The 16,128-nt window shown below is 34.1% G+C and overlaps 1 protein-coding gene across 50 annotated transcripts in view; it reads left to right on the forward strand.

Moving 5' to 3' along the window:
- KCNMA1 (potassium calcium-activated channel subfamily M alpha 1) overlaps positions 1–16,128 on the forward strand; it is a 528,098-nt gene that overhangs the window by 387,313 nt on the left and 124,657 nt on the right. For all 50 annotated transcript variants that reach the window (XM_069796228.1, XM_069796227.1, XM_069796226.1 and 47 more), the window contains 2 exons: positions 3,178–3,287; positions 12,595–12,663. In XM_069796228.1, coding sequence (XP_069652329.1) covers positions 3,178–3,287; positions 12,595–12,663 — 179 coding nt within the window. The remainder of the gene's footprint in view (positions 1–3,177; positions 3,288–12,594; positions 12,664–16,128) is intronic.

Here is a 16,128-nt window from a genome sequence, read left to right on the forward strand (position 1 = left end):
AGGACTGGGAAGAGGAACATAACTGCATTTACATAGAATTCTTATTTTGTGGGGTTTTGTGAGCTTCATGTGTTGGAACTGAATTAAGAATATGAAATACAGAACTATAACTTAAAACATTTAGAAAATATTAAGTGTTTAATAAAAATGGATAAGAAGGAACAAGAAAAATCTGTTCTATACTCTTGAGGAATAAATAGGACTCTGTAACGATTATAGCTTTTGTTTTTAAAATGTAGTTTACTTTTACAGCTTGTGCTCATATAATTTTATTTCCTAAAGCATATAAGATTTTAAAAGTTCCTAAAGATTTACTTTAAAATTGAAAAATATCAATTACTTAGCTTAAAAGTTTTGTTAAACACTTAACGTTTTCATCTGATTATACCTTGTTTAGAAGCATAATTTAGAGTAGAATAATAAGTACAACTAATGAAACACCAATATAAACAAACCAGTTAAAGGAAAAATAGAATTAATATCCAGAAAAAAGTTTTGAATGATATCTATGTAGGCATGAGTTCATTTTTAAATTTAAGAGGCAGAAAGCCAGTTGCTGGATATATTATAAACACATAGAGTATGTTGTTGGTCACAGACTGAACTGTCTGGTGATTAGAACATGTGCTTTAATTTTTCCCATCTTAAATTTTTATCCTTTTTTGAATTTACATGATGAGATTTCCTTTAAGCCCTGTATGTTATGCAAGAACTTCTTGCTTTAATGCTGTTTTAAAACAGCTATGGTTTGACACAACAGACAAAGATAAGTTCTTGCTTTAAAATGCTTTTCTCAATTCGATTTATTGCTGAATAGCAGAAAAATTAATTTGGACACCTTTACCCAAGTCATTTACAATCCATGTATTAATTTCTTTTCTTGAATACTGACGGAGATGTATGTATATATTGCTGTTTGGAACATATTTTTGTAACAAACCCCACACCCCTCCTAACATACCATAATACTTTTACCATAAAGAATATACAGGCCTATGTTTTGCTGCCATAAGGCACTTGATACCATTAAAATCCTTGACTGGATATTATCCAAGGCATTTGACATAGCGGGCAGTAATATAGCTGCACAAAGTTTTAAAGCAGTAATAAGTTATTTATCTTACTGGACTGAATTCTGTGATAAAAATTTCTGAAATTCTGAGAGTTCTCTATATATTGGGAAAAAACCTCTGGTTGGTTGCTGTTACACTGGCTCTGGGACTTTAGACAAGCAAGATCAGCAGTGTAGATGAAAGCATTTGAGCTTTACCTGCAGTAATTTATGAGAATGGATGTTCCTGAAGCATCCTTTTTGCCACTTCACTGGGCCTGGCTACCGCTCTGTTTCCTGCAGGATTAGTATCGTCATCTCTTTACACAATGTAGACTGAGCTTCGGAAAAAGCTGGGTATATCAGAAAAAGACAAATAGTGAAATGTTTAAGAGAGCCAAGTCCTTCTCAAATCAGTTAGTATTTGGTGCTTCAGCCATTCAGGTAGCTTTGCAAATCTCTACCAATAGTTTTTTAAAAAATACTTTCTCATTATGTCAGTTTTGTGGCCTTCACATCTAAACTCAATGCTGTCTTACTTTCTGCTCTGTAAGATGAAGACCATAATGGGGCTACCTAAACAGTGGAACTATTTTTATTTTATTTATTTTTTTGCAAAGAATAAAATATAGCTTTTAGACATGAACTAAATTACAAGATAAATATTTCAATGATCTGTAAAATCATGTGCCTTATTTAGGAAAATTAAAAACTCTGATCTCTCTGTCTCTCTCTTTTTACTTGTTTCCTATTTACTATCTAGTTAGATAGACTCTGTTTAATGAAAATGTGGTTATATAAAATATAAAAAACCCGACCCCACATTATTTTTGCTAGTCTGATGTAACTGACATGTTTTTCACTAATTTTTATATATTGTATTATCATAATACATTTTTTGGTGCTGTGTGTAATTCTTGCAAATATGAATTTCTCTGTTCACACAATTTATATAGCACAATTAGTGAATAAAGCCAAAGAGAAAATTACATGCAAGAATGTCCCATTGTGGTTGAAATTTTTGCTCTATTTTAATGTGATGTAATAAATAGGGAAGCAACAGTTTGATGTGAAGCCTTAGATATTTCAGGCTGTGTGTTTGTGGTGGTTTCCCTAGTTTGCCTAGGAATGGCTCATTGGGAATGACAGTCAAATCTTGAACAAACTTTGGATGAAGGCACAAATTATAGTATAGAGAACTGGGATTTCAGCAGTGAACAGCTTAGCGCATGCCATATTTCCAGTCCTGTCAGCTAGCTTTGCATTTCCTATTCTGAATTATGGTGCTGTTCCTGCTGATAGATACTAAGCAGCTCAACCCAGTTGCCTTAATATAGGTGTTTGATGCTAATTGAAAGACCTTATAGAGTGTCTGAGACATAAGCTTTATAGATATGACATGGCATCCACAGACCCCAGGGCAGCAGCTGGAAGCTAGGTGGGATTGCATGCACATCTCAAATACCACTAGAAACTTCTGCTTAGGCAAATATATTGAGCTTTTGATGGTAGTCCTGTAGCATCTCTGACTTGTTTTCCTTTGTACCTTCAACAGTAAAAGATCTCTGAATTTAGCAGTAAGGGTTTTCTTCAGTTGTTGCCCTAAAGCACTGATGACCATTGAATAAATTGTTTCAATATATGTTTCTTATATTTCCTTGTTAGTTATAGATGCAGAGATGAAAAAAAAATTATAATTTTAAGGATGAGTTTTGACTGCTGATCAACTTCTGAACAAGGTGAAAATAATTGAAACATTGTTAGAGACACTCAAATAACAATACAGTGCAACCATTTCACTAGAGAATTTTCAGGAAGAGAAAATTGAGAAACTTTTTTTCCTCAAGGTCTGTACAACCTTATTTCACCTCATGCTGAATGTGCTTGCCAAGAATTGAGTGTATTATTTTTACATAGGATACTTGAGTTACTGACTTACATGGACTCTTTTTTTTTCTTTTGGCGTTCCAGGAAATCCTGTAAAAATAAGCAATATTAATTGCCATAACAGTCTGCTGACTTATTCATTAAAATCTGATTCATGTTTAAGCAGTTGTTTGTAAATTTTAAAGAAAGCTTTTGGTTTTACTCAGAACTCTGCATCTGTGTTTGTTTGTTTGTTTTAGATTGAGGAGGATACATGGCAGAAATACTACCTGGAAGGAGTTGCAAATGAAATGTATACAGAATATCTGTCTAGTGCCTTTGTGGGTTTGTCCTTCCCTGCAGTTTGTGAGTAAGTAGAAATACATATTAATACACATAAGTATTTGCCTTCTCTCAAGTGAAATCTAAGGTTTCTGCAGGAGACCTTCTCACTCTGTTACAGTCCTAATGTTGCTACATCAGATAGGATCCAAAAAATAAACATTAAAGCAATCACTGCATGGAAGTATTCCAAACATTGTAATGCCTGTTTTCAGAAGAGATTTGGAATTAAGTTTTTGTAAATGAAAGCATAAATGTTTTCAGTGTTGAAAAAATTCATCAGCAATCCATTTGAATCGAGTTATTTACTCATAAGTGCTGTCCTATTATTTCTAATAATGATTCCCATTCTTTGAATCATGCATGTCAGCATCACCATCTTGGCTTACATCGCATTCCAAGGAAACTATTCATTAATTGAAACAGATGTAGTGGAGTCATATAAGCAGTGTGGCATCTAGAGCTCTGTAGATCTGGTTGCAAACCACTTTTAACAAGTGAAATATGTCAGAAAAAGTATGTCTATTCTGTAATGAGAAAGGAGTATTTGAAGCATATAGTATATAATCATAGCATAAGCCATGCTACAACTTGATTTCTAGAGACTGAAAATCCTTATATTTGTCCTAGAATGATTCTGTGAATGGGACATTTGTATGCACAAGGTTTCTATGATAATTACTGTGGCCACAAATATAGTCAGGATAGTTTAGCACAGTTTTATTTCCTCTTATGTTGGCATTGCTTTTCGTTACACCTGTACCAAAAGGTCACAACAAAGACTGTGGACAGCTTTTGCTAGGGACTGTTCAAATGCTTAAAAAGAAACAGACCCTACTCGAAAGAGTTTAATGTCTAACTAGATAACAGAAAAACTTCTGCAGTCTCCATTCTTAAAGGAGGAAATAGAGGAAGAAGTAAGATATCTCTCATGTGAAGGAGAATGATTTTGCTTTAAGTCCTCTCACTTCTCCCACCTTTTCTGATTTTTACACTAGCATAAACATAGGTTATGGCATAAGAATAAGGGAGAAACAACTGTTAGACAAATGTTAACCATTTAAAAATCTTTCTTTTTCTGAGACGTAGCTATGACAGAGTTGTCTCAATGGGCTTACAATCCATCCCTCCACTGTGTTAACCAGACTGTGGCTAGGTTATTGAGGGAAAATGTTTATACTGTAAGCACAAAACTTTGCCTGGATATCTTGAAATAGAAAATGCCATAACGTATTCTAGAAATTTGAACTATATTCAGAATGAATGGTAATTTGTGCTGTTTACACTAATTACAATCATGAAAACTGAATCTCCACACCAACCATTGTCAAACAGTTGAGTTTCTATACAAGTACTTAGAAACATGTGACTGAGACTGTATTTGACATAAAGCTGACATTCATTTAACTATGCTGGTAGAGCTGAGATAAAATAATCAATAAAGAAAGGGCATTGACATGTAGAAACATGCCTAAATTTTGGAGCTCTCCTCAAGCATTTGATTATCTGGAGGCTTAATTAACTGTGTTTCCTAGTTTAAATTAAAGAAAAAGATTTATCTCAAATTTTCCAACAGTTTAATAACTCTGTTAAAGTCAGGTTAATTAAAGCACATTGAAAATTAAAATGTAGTGTTACATATTAATGAGTTTGGTGCATAGGTATTTTAATTACTGTAAGAATTGGGTATTCAATTTCCAGAACTGAAGGACAGCAAAAAGTCCATTGCATTGGTTTGTGAAGGGGGAATAAAATCAGTGGACAGGCTCAGTGTGATCAACTACCCACAAAATACTCAGACTTTGAGAACAGTTTTTGTAATTTAGCTTTTAAAATTCATGCAGTCAATGACATTTTAAAACTGAAACTAAATGAGATGTGCTGCTTCCTCAGGTTATTGGTCTTAATTGCCAGTCTAGGAATGTGATTCTTTGGTAAATAGGCTGCCTTAGAGTTTAGATAAGAAACACAAAGAGAGTGCAGAAACATCTCCTCTTTCAATGGAGATGGGACACTCAGTATTGGTGAAGAATTTCAAGCTTTTGATGTCAACACCAGGGTGAAGATTTAGATGGAAATAGAAGTTAGTAACAGTCTGCAAGTTTTATTTATAACTCTGAGTATATGTGGGTGTACTTTGTGAACATATTCCCACCAGTACATTTTCAATATATGAATGTAATTCCTATCATTCTGTGCCCTTGGATATTGTTGGACCAGGTGTGGATGTTGCTGATTGAAGAATAAACTAACCAAACTGTCCCCCACTAGCGCAGGGTCTTCTAGTGGGCCTTCTAATATTTACTAATGCAAGGCTAACCTTCACCCAGGTTCTAGGCCCACCATTCTCCACCCAAAAATTTTCCTAGTGAGGCTAGCATGTCCATGGATTCACACTTGACCTAGCGGTGGAAACAGTATATGAAAGGTGTCCACTTGTCTTAATATATGTTAAATCAGGGCCATTTGCTGTTGGTTCTATTCTTGAAGTCACTCATTCAATCAAATGTCACAGCCATGTTTTAATAAAAGGCAAAATTATAGAGATGTCATTATCTCTGTATTTGTGTATCATATTGTTGCATGGTTTATAACTATGGCATATATTCCCACCTTAGTCATGAAGTTTTTTGTATGTTTTTATAAAAGACTGTTTGGGGAGATAATCAGAGAAGTCTTAGAAACTTCACTGTTGTGACAAAGGAGAGCTAAGTTAGGTGAGTAGGTGACACTCAGCACTTGTCTGCATTCTCTCTCAGCTCCACAACAGATTATTTCTTTTCTGTATATGTTCATAGTAGTAGCACTTCCTAGTCTGAGAGTGACTCCAAATTAAGCCAGTGTTTCACAGAGCAAGGACAACATGGGCTACCTGTAACTGTCAAGTTCTCACTTCTATCTTTGGATCATTCTGTTCAACTAGATTTCTGACTTGTCGCAGAGGGCTCGGTAAATCTTAGGCACTTTTGGACTTTTGATATTTAAGCTACACTTAATATGGCCAGTACAGTTTTCTGCCTCTCTGAAGCAGTGATGCTGAATCAATCCATGCCTGTTAAATTACGAGCTTTTTCCTAAACCCAGGATTTTTTTCAACATTGCAGAAGTGTGTCAAATTTTAGACTCAACAAACCCAAGCTCAGCTCAGGTAGTGGCCAAGCCACAAGACAGCCTCTAGACTGGCTTAGCTCTAAATGAAGTTTTCCATCTTCTGACTGTGATTAAAATCAGACTCTATCTGATTCTGCCTGAGATGTCTCCTATATTTAACACTTTCTTCCAAGTGCTCTCAGCAAAATGTTGGCCAGCCCCACTGCATCCACCCAGACAATGAATATGTGCTAAATATTCTCCTCGGGCACACCTGCAAGATAGCAAGAGCCAACACATGAAATCAGATGTTGTGAGGACCCGCTGTGCTCCCTGATTTCATCTCAGTGGACAGCAACCTTTTCCCAAGTATGAAAAAGCTGCTTCAATAGAAAAGTATCCATAGATCAGCACAGAGGCCTTAGAGCTTCCCACAGTTCTTTCTTCTTTAATGCGTTATGGAGGCCTATGTTACCATTACCAATGCTTACACCACTGTTTTGGATAACCTGGATTTTACTACAGTAATTAGTGGGCTAGTAATTACTAGACAAATTTTGGTTTATTAATTCAAAACTCTGTATGTGTGGCAGCTATGTTTCCTGTTCATACCTAGGACACTAACAATACCCACTTTTATAAAGCAAGCATGGTTTCTTGGTGCTTAAAACCTTCAGTAGAGCTCTTATAGGAACAGTATCTTTACTTGGTTTTCTTATTCCAACATGATCAGTTTTATTGGGAGCCAGAAAGAACAGTGGAATGCTAGTTTTGTTTAGCAGGATAAGAGTACAGAAAAGTAATGAAAGACAAATACTTATGAAACTCCTTAGCCAAGTGTGGATTGGAGTAGGATGTATTCCACAACACTTCACAGCAGTTAAATCAGGAAGCAACTCATAAACCAAGATAGTATTTGATGTGGGAAATGCAGAAAAAAATTAATTTAGAGCTCTGTATTGACATTTCTTACATTCAGTGTTTTCCTAACAGACAGGTCAGCAACCAAAAACTGTTAAATATTCAGTTCACATTCTTACTACCATCCTAGCAATGGTAGTGGTATCCACTACCGTGAACAGCAGATTTATTTGCTCACCTGCTCTTGGTCTTGTCAGCAGCCACTTACTGGAACTGGTAGAAATAATTAATTTATATGAAGTGCTTCTGTGTGTATATATGTGTATAGAGAGAGACTAATGTATGTCATTATGAGTGATGTATGTCACGTTGCCATGAGTGACATAAGTCACTCTACGCACACTCTGTTATATATTATTTAAATAATGACTCATGAACCCACTAGAAAAGAGCCTGCTTTTTGTCAAGGTTCATCCATATTCTCTATATGCTTTTGGACTGAACTGTACACTTGATATTCTGTACTCCCTCTGGATGTCTACTTTTCCTGCTACCATGGATTCCTCATTATCCTAGTAGTGTTCCAGTCTTGGAGATCTTTTTCCACTGTGCTAGATTTAAAGAGTACTTTGACTTTTTTGATTTATTTATGCAAACGTTGGCCCACGTCAGTGTGTTTTTTATTATTTTAACTTATGTTAATTGTTTACAACTCAATCTCATAGAATTTAATAGAAGGTTTTTTCTTTTGGTCTTTGGATGACCTCATAAGATCTTGATCTCCTAAGGCAAAGAAAAAAGGCCTTCTGCACAGCTATATATGAGTGATATTCAACAAAATTGCTGCTAAAAACTTTGTTAGGCCTATAGAATAGGTGCTTAAAAGACCCATACCAAATGCTCAGCTTCTGCCCATGACAAGGCTGATAACTTTCCCCCCCTCACCTCAATCTATTACCCTGTTGGAGAAAGGAAGCTAGTCTATTGTAACCTTCAACCAGAGGATCATTTAAGGCTGGGGGACAAGAACCTTTTCCAGATACTTCCCATGATGAGCCTTCAAAGATAAAATAGCCTCATATCATGATTTAACAAAGCAAAAGAAAAGAGATCAAAACTTGTATTCAGATACATCAGGGAAATGTTTACTGAAGTACTAAAGTACACTTAAAGTGTTGCCATGCAGGTTATTTCGGCATTGTTTGTATGTAGTACTTTTCATCAGTTTCAAATCTCTTTCTGATATATCTATTGGTTCCTGACTCTGACTAAAGAAATTAAAAAGTGCATTCTTCAGTGTTTTGGCCATAAGCATGAACAATGTTTTTCATGCACTGAACCTGGCAATGGGTATTGCTTTGTAGCCAGTGATTCATAACTTTCAAAATATAAAATTTAATTGGGTTTCATTTTATTTGTCAGATGGGATTAGACTAGAAGACATACCTTGAATATGTTGTATCTCTGTGTCTCCTCACAGCTGAGATTATGGTTAAAATCCTAATCTAACATGGAACTGCCTGCTTAACTGAATCCTGTCTAGTAAACTAAACTCCTCACTTGCATTGTTTGCTTTTCATTAAGTTACTGATTCCATGATTTTAGTGGGGTTACTTCTGCTCCACATCAGTGTAAGATACATAGCGATCACAGATCTAGAAACATCTGCATGATTACACATACACATGGCACAGCTGTATTTTTTCATTTGTCTATATTTCTGAGTTGGCCTGTTAGGCTTTCTTATCCTTTTGCAGAATTTGCTCGAATTTTTTACTGTCTTCCTGAGGTTGTAAATAAGAAGTCAACAGTCATGTAAGATAAGCAGTATTTTAAGTGGAAATAACTGTAATAGTAGTTAAGTACTCTTACTTTTTGGGCAAATTTTCCAGTACCGGTAGCAACAACACCAGTGCCTTCTGTATTATGTATGTGATAGATTTCAGCCAGTGGCTTTTCATTTCTTAGCATGTCTAATTTCTGATTCCTCCTCTGACTTCTGTTCTCTTCTGCTCTTCTGTAGCATACTTAAGACCCAGCAATTCTAATGCAATAGTAGAAGTGCATGTAGTGATCTAGTAAGACACCCGTAAAATATATCTCAAATATTTTAACGCGACCCCCAAAAATCTTGCTAACAAACTTGCCATTTGACACTGATCAGGTAACCACTTACATCGGTGCTTTTAAAGTTTTGAATAGTTCTGTGAAATTCTACTGTTGGAGTATTTGCTTACATTTTTTTCCTTGCCTGAGCAATACATGAGTCCTTGGCATCTGGAATAACCCAGCTGTAGGTTGAAAGCAGAAGGTGCCCATGCTTTTGCCAGTTTCATGTGATTGGAAATTAGCTGAGCCTGACATTAAGTAACCTTTTAAAGAGATATTTGGGTTATTATATATATATTATGATAATTTGTGATCCAACATACAAACCTCATTGGCTGCATTGGTTTTAGACACTGCTGCCCCATAAAAGTAAAGTCCCTGATATTCTCATACTTCCAACTCCTAAGGAACAGAGTGTACTAGCAAGCATCAGAAAGCACTAGCTGCCAATGTGCATAAAAAATAGGTTGAAAAGTAGACAAAAGTAGTATATTTATGAAAGAATTCTGATATTGTAAGTAATTTTCTCAGCTTAAGATGCTACTATGGTACTACTTTTTTATCAGGAATGATATTTTTCCACGTATTTTTCATTAGGTGAATAGCAATGTCATTTATTCTATATCAAAATACTTTTGCTAACTGCAGGTGAACCAAGGTATGGAAGTAGTTAAAAATACTTTTTCTCTCCTGAGGAGAGTACTTATTCCTTTGTCAAAAGTAGTTTAACAAAAATGTTATAAGTGACACTGAGGAAAAAAAATGAATGACTTATTGTGTACAAGACTTCAATCAAAAAATTTGTTTGAAAAGAAAAAAATTCCTTCCAGTAGATTTTCTAATTAAAATCCCTTTATTAATGTTTGGTACAAAAATAAATAATTAATAACTAATCAAGGTTATATCCTCATGTTTTGCTGCTCAGAAAGGAGATTCTAAATATCCCAGTACTTTCACATGCAAATAATACAGCAGGTATCTATGGTTAATTTATGCCAATGATAGTCTTACCAGTAAAGAAGGAAGATTTAATGTCAAACCCAATTTATTTCCCTCTGGGTAGATAGAATCAGTCAGATTCAAATTCTTAAGAGCCTTTGTTCATGACCATCTGTGTTCATCAGTAGTTAGCAGATGATGGTGGCAGTTGAAAATAAAATAGAAATTAATGCCTCATGTACTGTCATTGACAATTCTTGTGCACTTCTACACAATAATTTGAGATAAAAAGTGTTCTAATTTCTTATTACAAGGTTCTTATGTATCAAGGGAAAAAAGCAGGTATAAGATCTTTCTCTTTCTCATTTTAATCATATCAAACTACATTTGCAGAATATAGTTAAATGCTGAGACTTTTTAATCCTAATATTTAATTGCATGGCCAAGTCCGTGTAAACCTATTTGTTTTACCACTTAAATATTTTTAGTAAATCTATAGATAAGAATAAGATGCTGATGCCTTATCCCTATCTCTTCATGTTGGCTTTTTTGTTTGTTTCGTTTTGTGTTTGTTTTTTTTTTTTTTTTAAATGAAGATATATAGATAGATAGATTACCAAATACTGCACAGAAGTGAAACTGAGGAAGAGAAGTTAAGTATGTTTCCTAAAGTAATGTAGGTGGTCCAAATAAAAAACCCCATAGGTTTAGAACTCCTGACATTCATGGCTCATAAAGTTGTATTTTACATCATCTTCTTTAAAACAGATACATAATAGTCTTAATACAACATATAGGATACTCTAGTGTTACTATATTTGCAAATTGATTTTTTCTTTTTTTTTTTTTTTTTTGACGCTGATAGTCAGGCTTCATTTACCTGTTAATATTGTGGGAGGAGACAGGCTAATCGAGAATTCAGTAACTATCAGGATTTTGTCTGCCCATTCCTGACATTGGCTGGAGTTCTGGAGCTAGAATAAGACTTTTAATTGATTCTGAAAAAAAGTTAAATGAATCTTCCCCCTATCTGTGTTTTTGTGTTACTTCCCAATACTGAGATATCACTTACCTTCCCAGACATGGAGATTACAGAGGTACTTTTACAATCCCTCAAAACGAAAATTTTTTAAGAAAAAAATATGCTCAAGTATTACATGGCAAAACTTAAACAATGCAAAGTAAATTTTATTGTATATATCCTTATGTGATATGCAGCACATTGCCTTAGCATTGTCAGTACCCCTACATCCATGCTTCTCTCTAATTATTCTCTTATCCTGAAGAAATAGCAGAAAATAACTGTTGACAGTGATTTCTGAAACTTATAGAAATGGAACAATATCAGTTCAGCAGCCAATTCCTTGTTTTCTGCTAAGTATATGACTGATGCAAACTATGCAGAATATTGCTTACTTTGCTTAAAGAAAATAAATAGTATTGAAATATATGCAAAATTATTAATAACACTGAAGTAAGGAAGTTGGTAGGGAAGCACTGAGCCCTAGAAAAGTTAGTGTATTTTATAGAAGATGGCAGCCATCTAATTGAAAGGTGAGCCGTAGAATAATTTGTGACAAATGCGTAGAACAGGAAGCAAGTAGCATTGAATTTGCATACACTTCAATGACAAAACTGGAGAATGGTTTGTAGTTATTTAAAAAAAAAAATGGTTAGTTTCTTTGTTTATTCTGACAGAGCCTATTAGCTTGAAGCAAATGGTGGTGTGCTAACTCACAGTTCTACAAGTCTTTGAGTTGTTTTAATAAATAGCCACTTGTACAGACTTTTACAACTGAAAAAAATGTGTAATAGAGTATCAGAATGTACTTCCCATATAATGGTCAGAAATTGCTTCCAGTCATGCTGTTCCTTTGTGACAGTAGTTGGCAAATACCGACTTATCAATAGTGTATTCTCATTTTAGTTCAGTACATACCTATTTTCTAAGGAATGCACACTTCAATCAACATATGGCTGAATTCCAGCAAAGATTTGAAAAATTTCCTCAAGACATGCACAACTATAGCCAAATGCAATTTTATGTTGTGTATCATTACCTTTATTCTTGTTGCTTAAGTAGACTTAGTAACATAGTGTGTTGGTGCTTATGCTGCTGTTCTCAACTTCTCAGTTTATATTTTTAGGAAAATATGTGTTCATTATCTTCAAAATAGAAAGACCTTAATATGTGTTCTGTGTATACCTAGCTGAAAAAATTAGAAAAGATCTTAGTGTAAGTTCCCATAGAAAATACATACCCTGCAGCCATCTCTACATATGTGATGTTGGTTGTGAAAAAGGACTGACTCTTGGCCTTTTTTTTTTTCCTGCAGACTGGTGTTTGCGAAACTAAAGCTCTTAATGATAGCCATAGAATACAAGTCAGAAAAACGAGAAAGCAGGTATGTCCAATGTCTGCAAATTTTAAGTTCAGGAATGCACTGTCAAGAATTTTGCCTGCTTTTTTTTCCAGAGTGAACACAGCCATTCTTATGCTTTTGAAACATTTCAGAGTATAATTAGCATTCCATCACATTGCACCATTTCATATACCGCTGAAAGGCTTTTATTTCTGCACTATTCTTCTTCCCTAAAATTAATTCAAGTCAGAACATTTAGTAGAAGGTCAGGGGACAGTGATACATATGTCCCGTCTCCAGAAGTACAATTCATTTTTACTTAAACACAAACTTACAATGTTTTTGTTAATAGTCTATCAGTTTTAATTAGAGGTCCAACTTATTTTACTAAAAATGGAAAAGTAGAAAACAGACGTGATATTGAAACTCATTATAGCTATGTGTATTCTCAAAATAATAATTTCATTTAAATCAATTTGGAAGAACCAATTTATCTAGGATACAAGATAAACAGAAATATAGGATAAACATAGTATTTGTATGGTATCTGTTCTGACAAAATTCGCATATGTGAATAACATCATGAAACTGGAAAAGATTAATTAAGACTTGAAATTACCAACTGGCTGACTCCTTTCCTCATTGAAAAAGAAAAAAAATCATTATTATTAGTACAGATTCACAGATAGGGAAAGAAGTGTTTCTTGTGGGTTTTTTGTACAAAAATTCTTTTACATCTGAGTGAACATTGGAGTCGATCTTCTATCAACTTGTCCACCAGTGCTTTACACAACATTCATTTTTGTGTAACAAAAATGTTAAAAGTGTGCTCTGCAACATGTGGAGAAGCATATAATAAAAATATGACAATACTGTCCCTGAGCTGAATTTTATTTTCCTCTGTCAAAAATTATATTCTTTACTACTGTAGTAAATCTGGAATGATACATATTAGTTCATCTTATTTTTGGCCACTAATTAACTAAAACTTTAAATGGTAATTGTTTCTCCTCACAGGAGAACCAATTCTGTCATTTGAGCTCATGCCACAATTTCTGAGGTTTTGAAAGTTTATTTTAATGTTTATTATTAAATGTTGTCATTTTTCTTTACTAAAAATATCTATAAAACCTGTGTGGGACATCTGACATGGAAAATGCAACGTTGCAACTGTTTATAAGAGTATTTCGATGCCCTATAGTAGGTTTTTGCTTGATTCTTTCCTATCTTATAAAGTGACATGTGAAATGGTGTATGTGCTATTGGATATTATTTTTGTCCACAGTATGCTGATTAAGAAATCCTTATTTTTTTTTTCTTAAATATCATATATTTTTCTTAATGTTTCCAGCTCCCATGGGCTCTTAAAATACTTTTCCATTGAATGATCTCATTCTGCATTAGCTAATGTAAAGCAAATGATTTATTATTCTTTTGTCTCTGAACAGTTTAATCTCTTCCTAGAAAAAAGAAAAATACAGTAGTAACAGCAGTGGAACTATTTATCAGATTTTGTATTTCCAATATTAGAAAATACTTGGTTTCTGTTGGTTCTCCTAAGAATTATTGCCCAACTTTAGGCTGTCATTACTTCAGTTGTCATTTACTTACATAAGTGCTAATATTACAGTCTTTTTCAGTAATAACAGATAAATCATGGCTTCCTTATCATTCTTTGCACTAACTTCAGTGGGAGTTGGATTGAGTTCTTAATCACAAGGTGATGCAGAGGATCTCACAAAGAGTAACACAGTGTGATACAATCATATATTCATTCTTACTTAAAGCCATGCAGGTAACAGTTCACAATTAATTAATTTGGTAGGAAAAAAGAGCCCAAAAATTGCAGGAAACAATACTAACAAAGGGATGTTAACAGCTGGATTTTGTGAATACATATGTAACAAGAGAAGAGCATGTAAGTTAGCCACATATTCTTATAACCCTGATCCACAGTAATATCTGCTGACTTTATTAACCAGTGATAATTTTATAGTCACTGTTTGGTGAATCACAGAGCTACCCGCAGAATATCTTTACTGTTCTACTTGTTCCTGTGCTCTTCAACCCAAATATGTTAAGTACATATTTGTGGTTTTCTGAGCTGGAGCCTTTTAGTCTAACCAGAAAGGTAATGGAACAAAAGTTCAGTTTCTCACTTCTTAGGTATACTTGCATTTCCTTGCATCTTATTAAATGAAAAGGTGGGGAATTAAGATAAAAACTAGAATAACATGGTTTACAAGTGCAAGCTGTCATCGAACAAGATAAATTTGCATTTACCATTTATGTTTGTTGATGCTGACTTTGGAAATATTTTATTCTACTTAGTATCTTAAGTTCTTCATTGGTAATTCTTCATAAAAGTGAAAGGGGAACTGATAATGGTACCCTTGTAGCTTTCACTCTTTATGAGAGTGACCAACAGTAGATATGTGCTGATTTATTTTATGATTATAGTTTAGATTCATATTTTGTAAAACTGTTGAGAGGTTTTACATAGTTTACTACTTAGAGCAACAATGATAAGTATAAATAAAAATTTGGAATATTATCTAGGTGGCACCCTTTTATTAAGATCTAGTATTTCCTGCCATAGCTGAGACAGGTCTAGGACCAGTATTTTTAGGAGAAGGGGAAATTTTCAAAGCATTCTTTCTGCTTAAGTGTTGAGAAGTCCCATCAGTTTAATTTTTGTTACTAGTCATAACAGAATATCTACGTAAGTAAACTACATATCTGATTTTTTACTTACACAGGGAGTTTCCTTTTAAGATTAGTTTCATCTGCCTTCATCATTTTGCACTCGGAGCACAAGGAGTGCAAAGTGAATTCAGAAGTGTGTGCAGGTCTCAAAAGCGGCAATGTGAGGGCATTCCAGATTTCCTAATCCCCTCTTCATATTTTCACCTCAGTGTAAAGGATCAATCCTAGTACCATTTTAAGTCAACAGCAGAATTTTCATTGACTTTGTTAATGTCTTCTAACATGTAGAGTGGCATAAATACTCATTTACCTATGCACTTTTTTTCTTCCAGGCAGTCTCCTAGATGCCAGTTTTCTAAAGCTTTCTGATTTGCAGCTAAATTCTCTTAACTCTACTATAGGGAATTTGAGATCAATAGTAATTTTAAATCATCAGAACTCTATCCAAGCTAATATTAATGTACATGTTAGCAGTAGCTGAGCTTCCTGCTTGCAGTTGGGTTTTTTCTCCTTTTTTTTCCTGACTCCTAATAAAGCTACACGAAACAGTAAGCACACCTTGATAACAAGTTTTGACAGTATTACATTCTTAATTATAAACAGTATATGATTTTACAAGATTACTTAAAGCAGAATTTAAAAGTTTTCAAGCCTAAATACAGGTATTATAGTCATAGATATGATAAACACAAACTCGTTTTCAAATAATGGATAGAGTATCTATAGTATGTTTATCTTTTTAGGCAACTGTTTCTCATCAAGGTATCTTAAAGATTAATTAAATCAGCCATGATTAGATAT

This window comes from Haliaeetus albicilla, chromosome 11, assembly GCF_947461875.1.
Source record: "Haliaeetus albicilla chromosome 11, bHalAlb1.1, whole genome shotgun sequence".
Lineage (NCBI taxonomy): Eukaryota > Metazoa > Chordata > Aves > Accipitriformes > Accipitridae > Haliaeetus > Haliaeetus albicilla.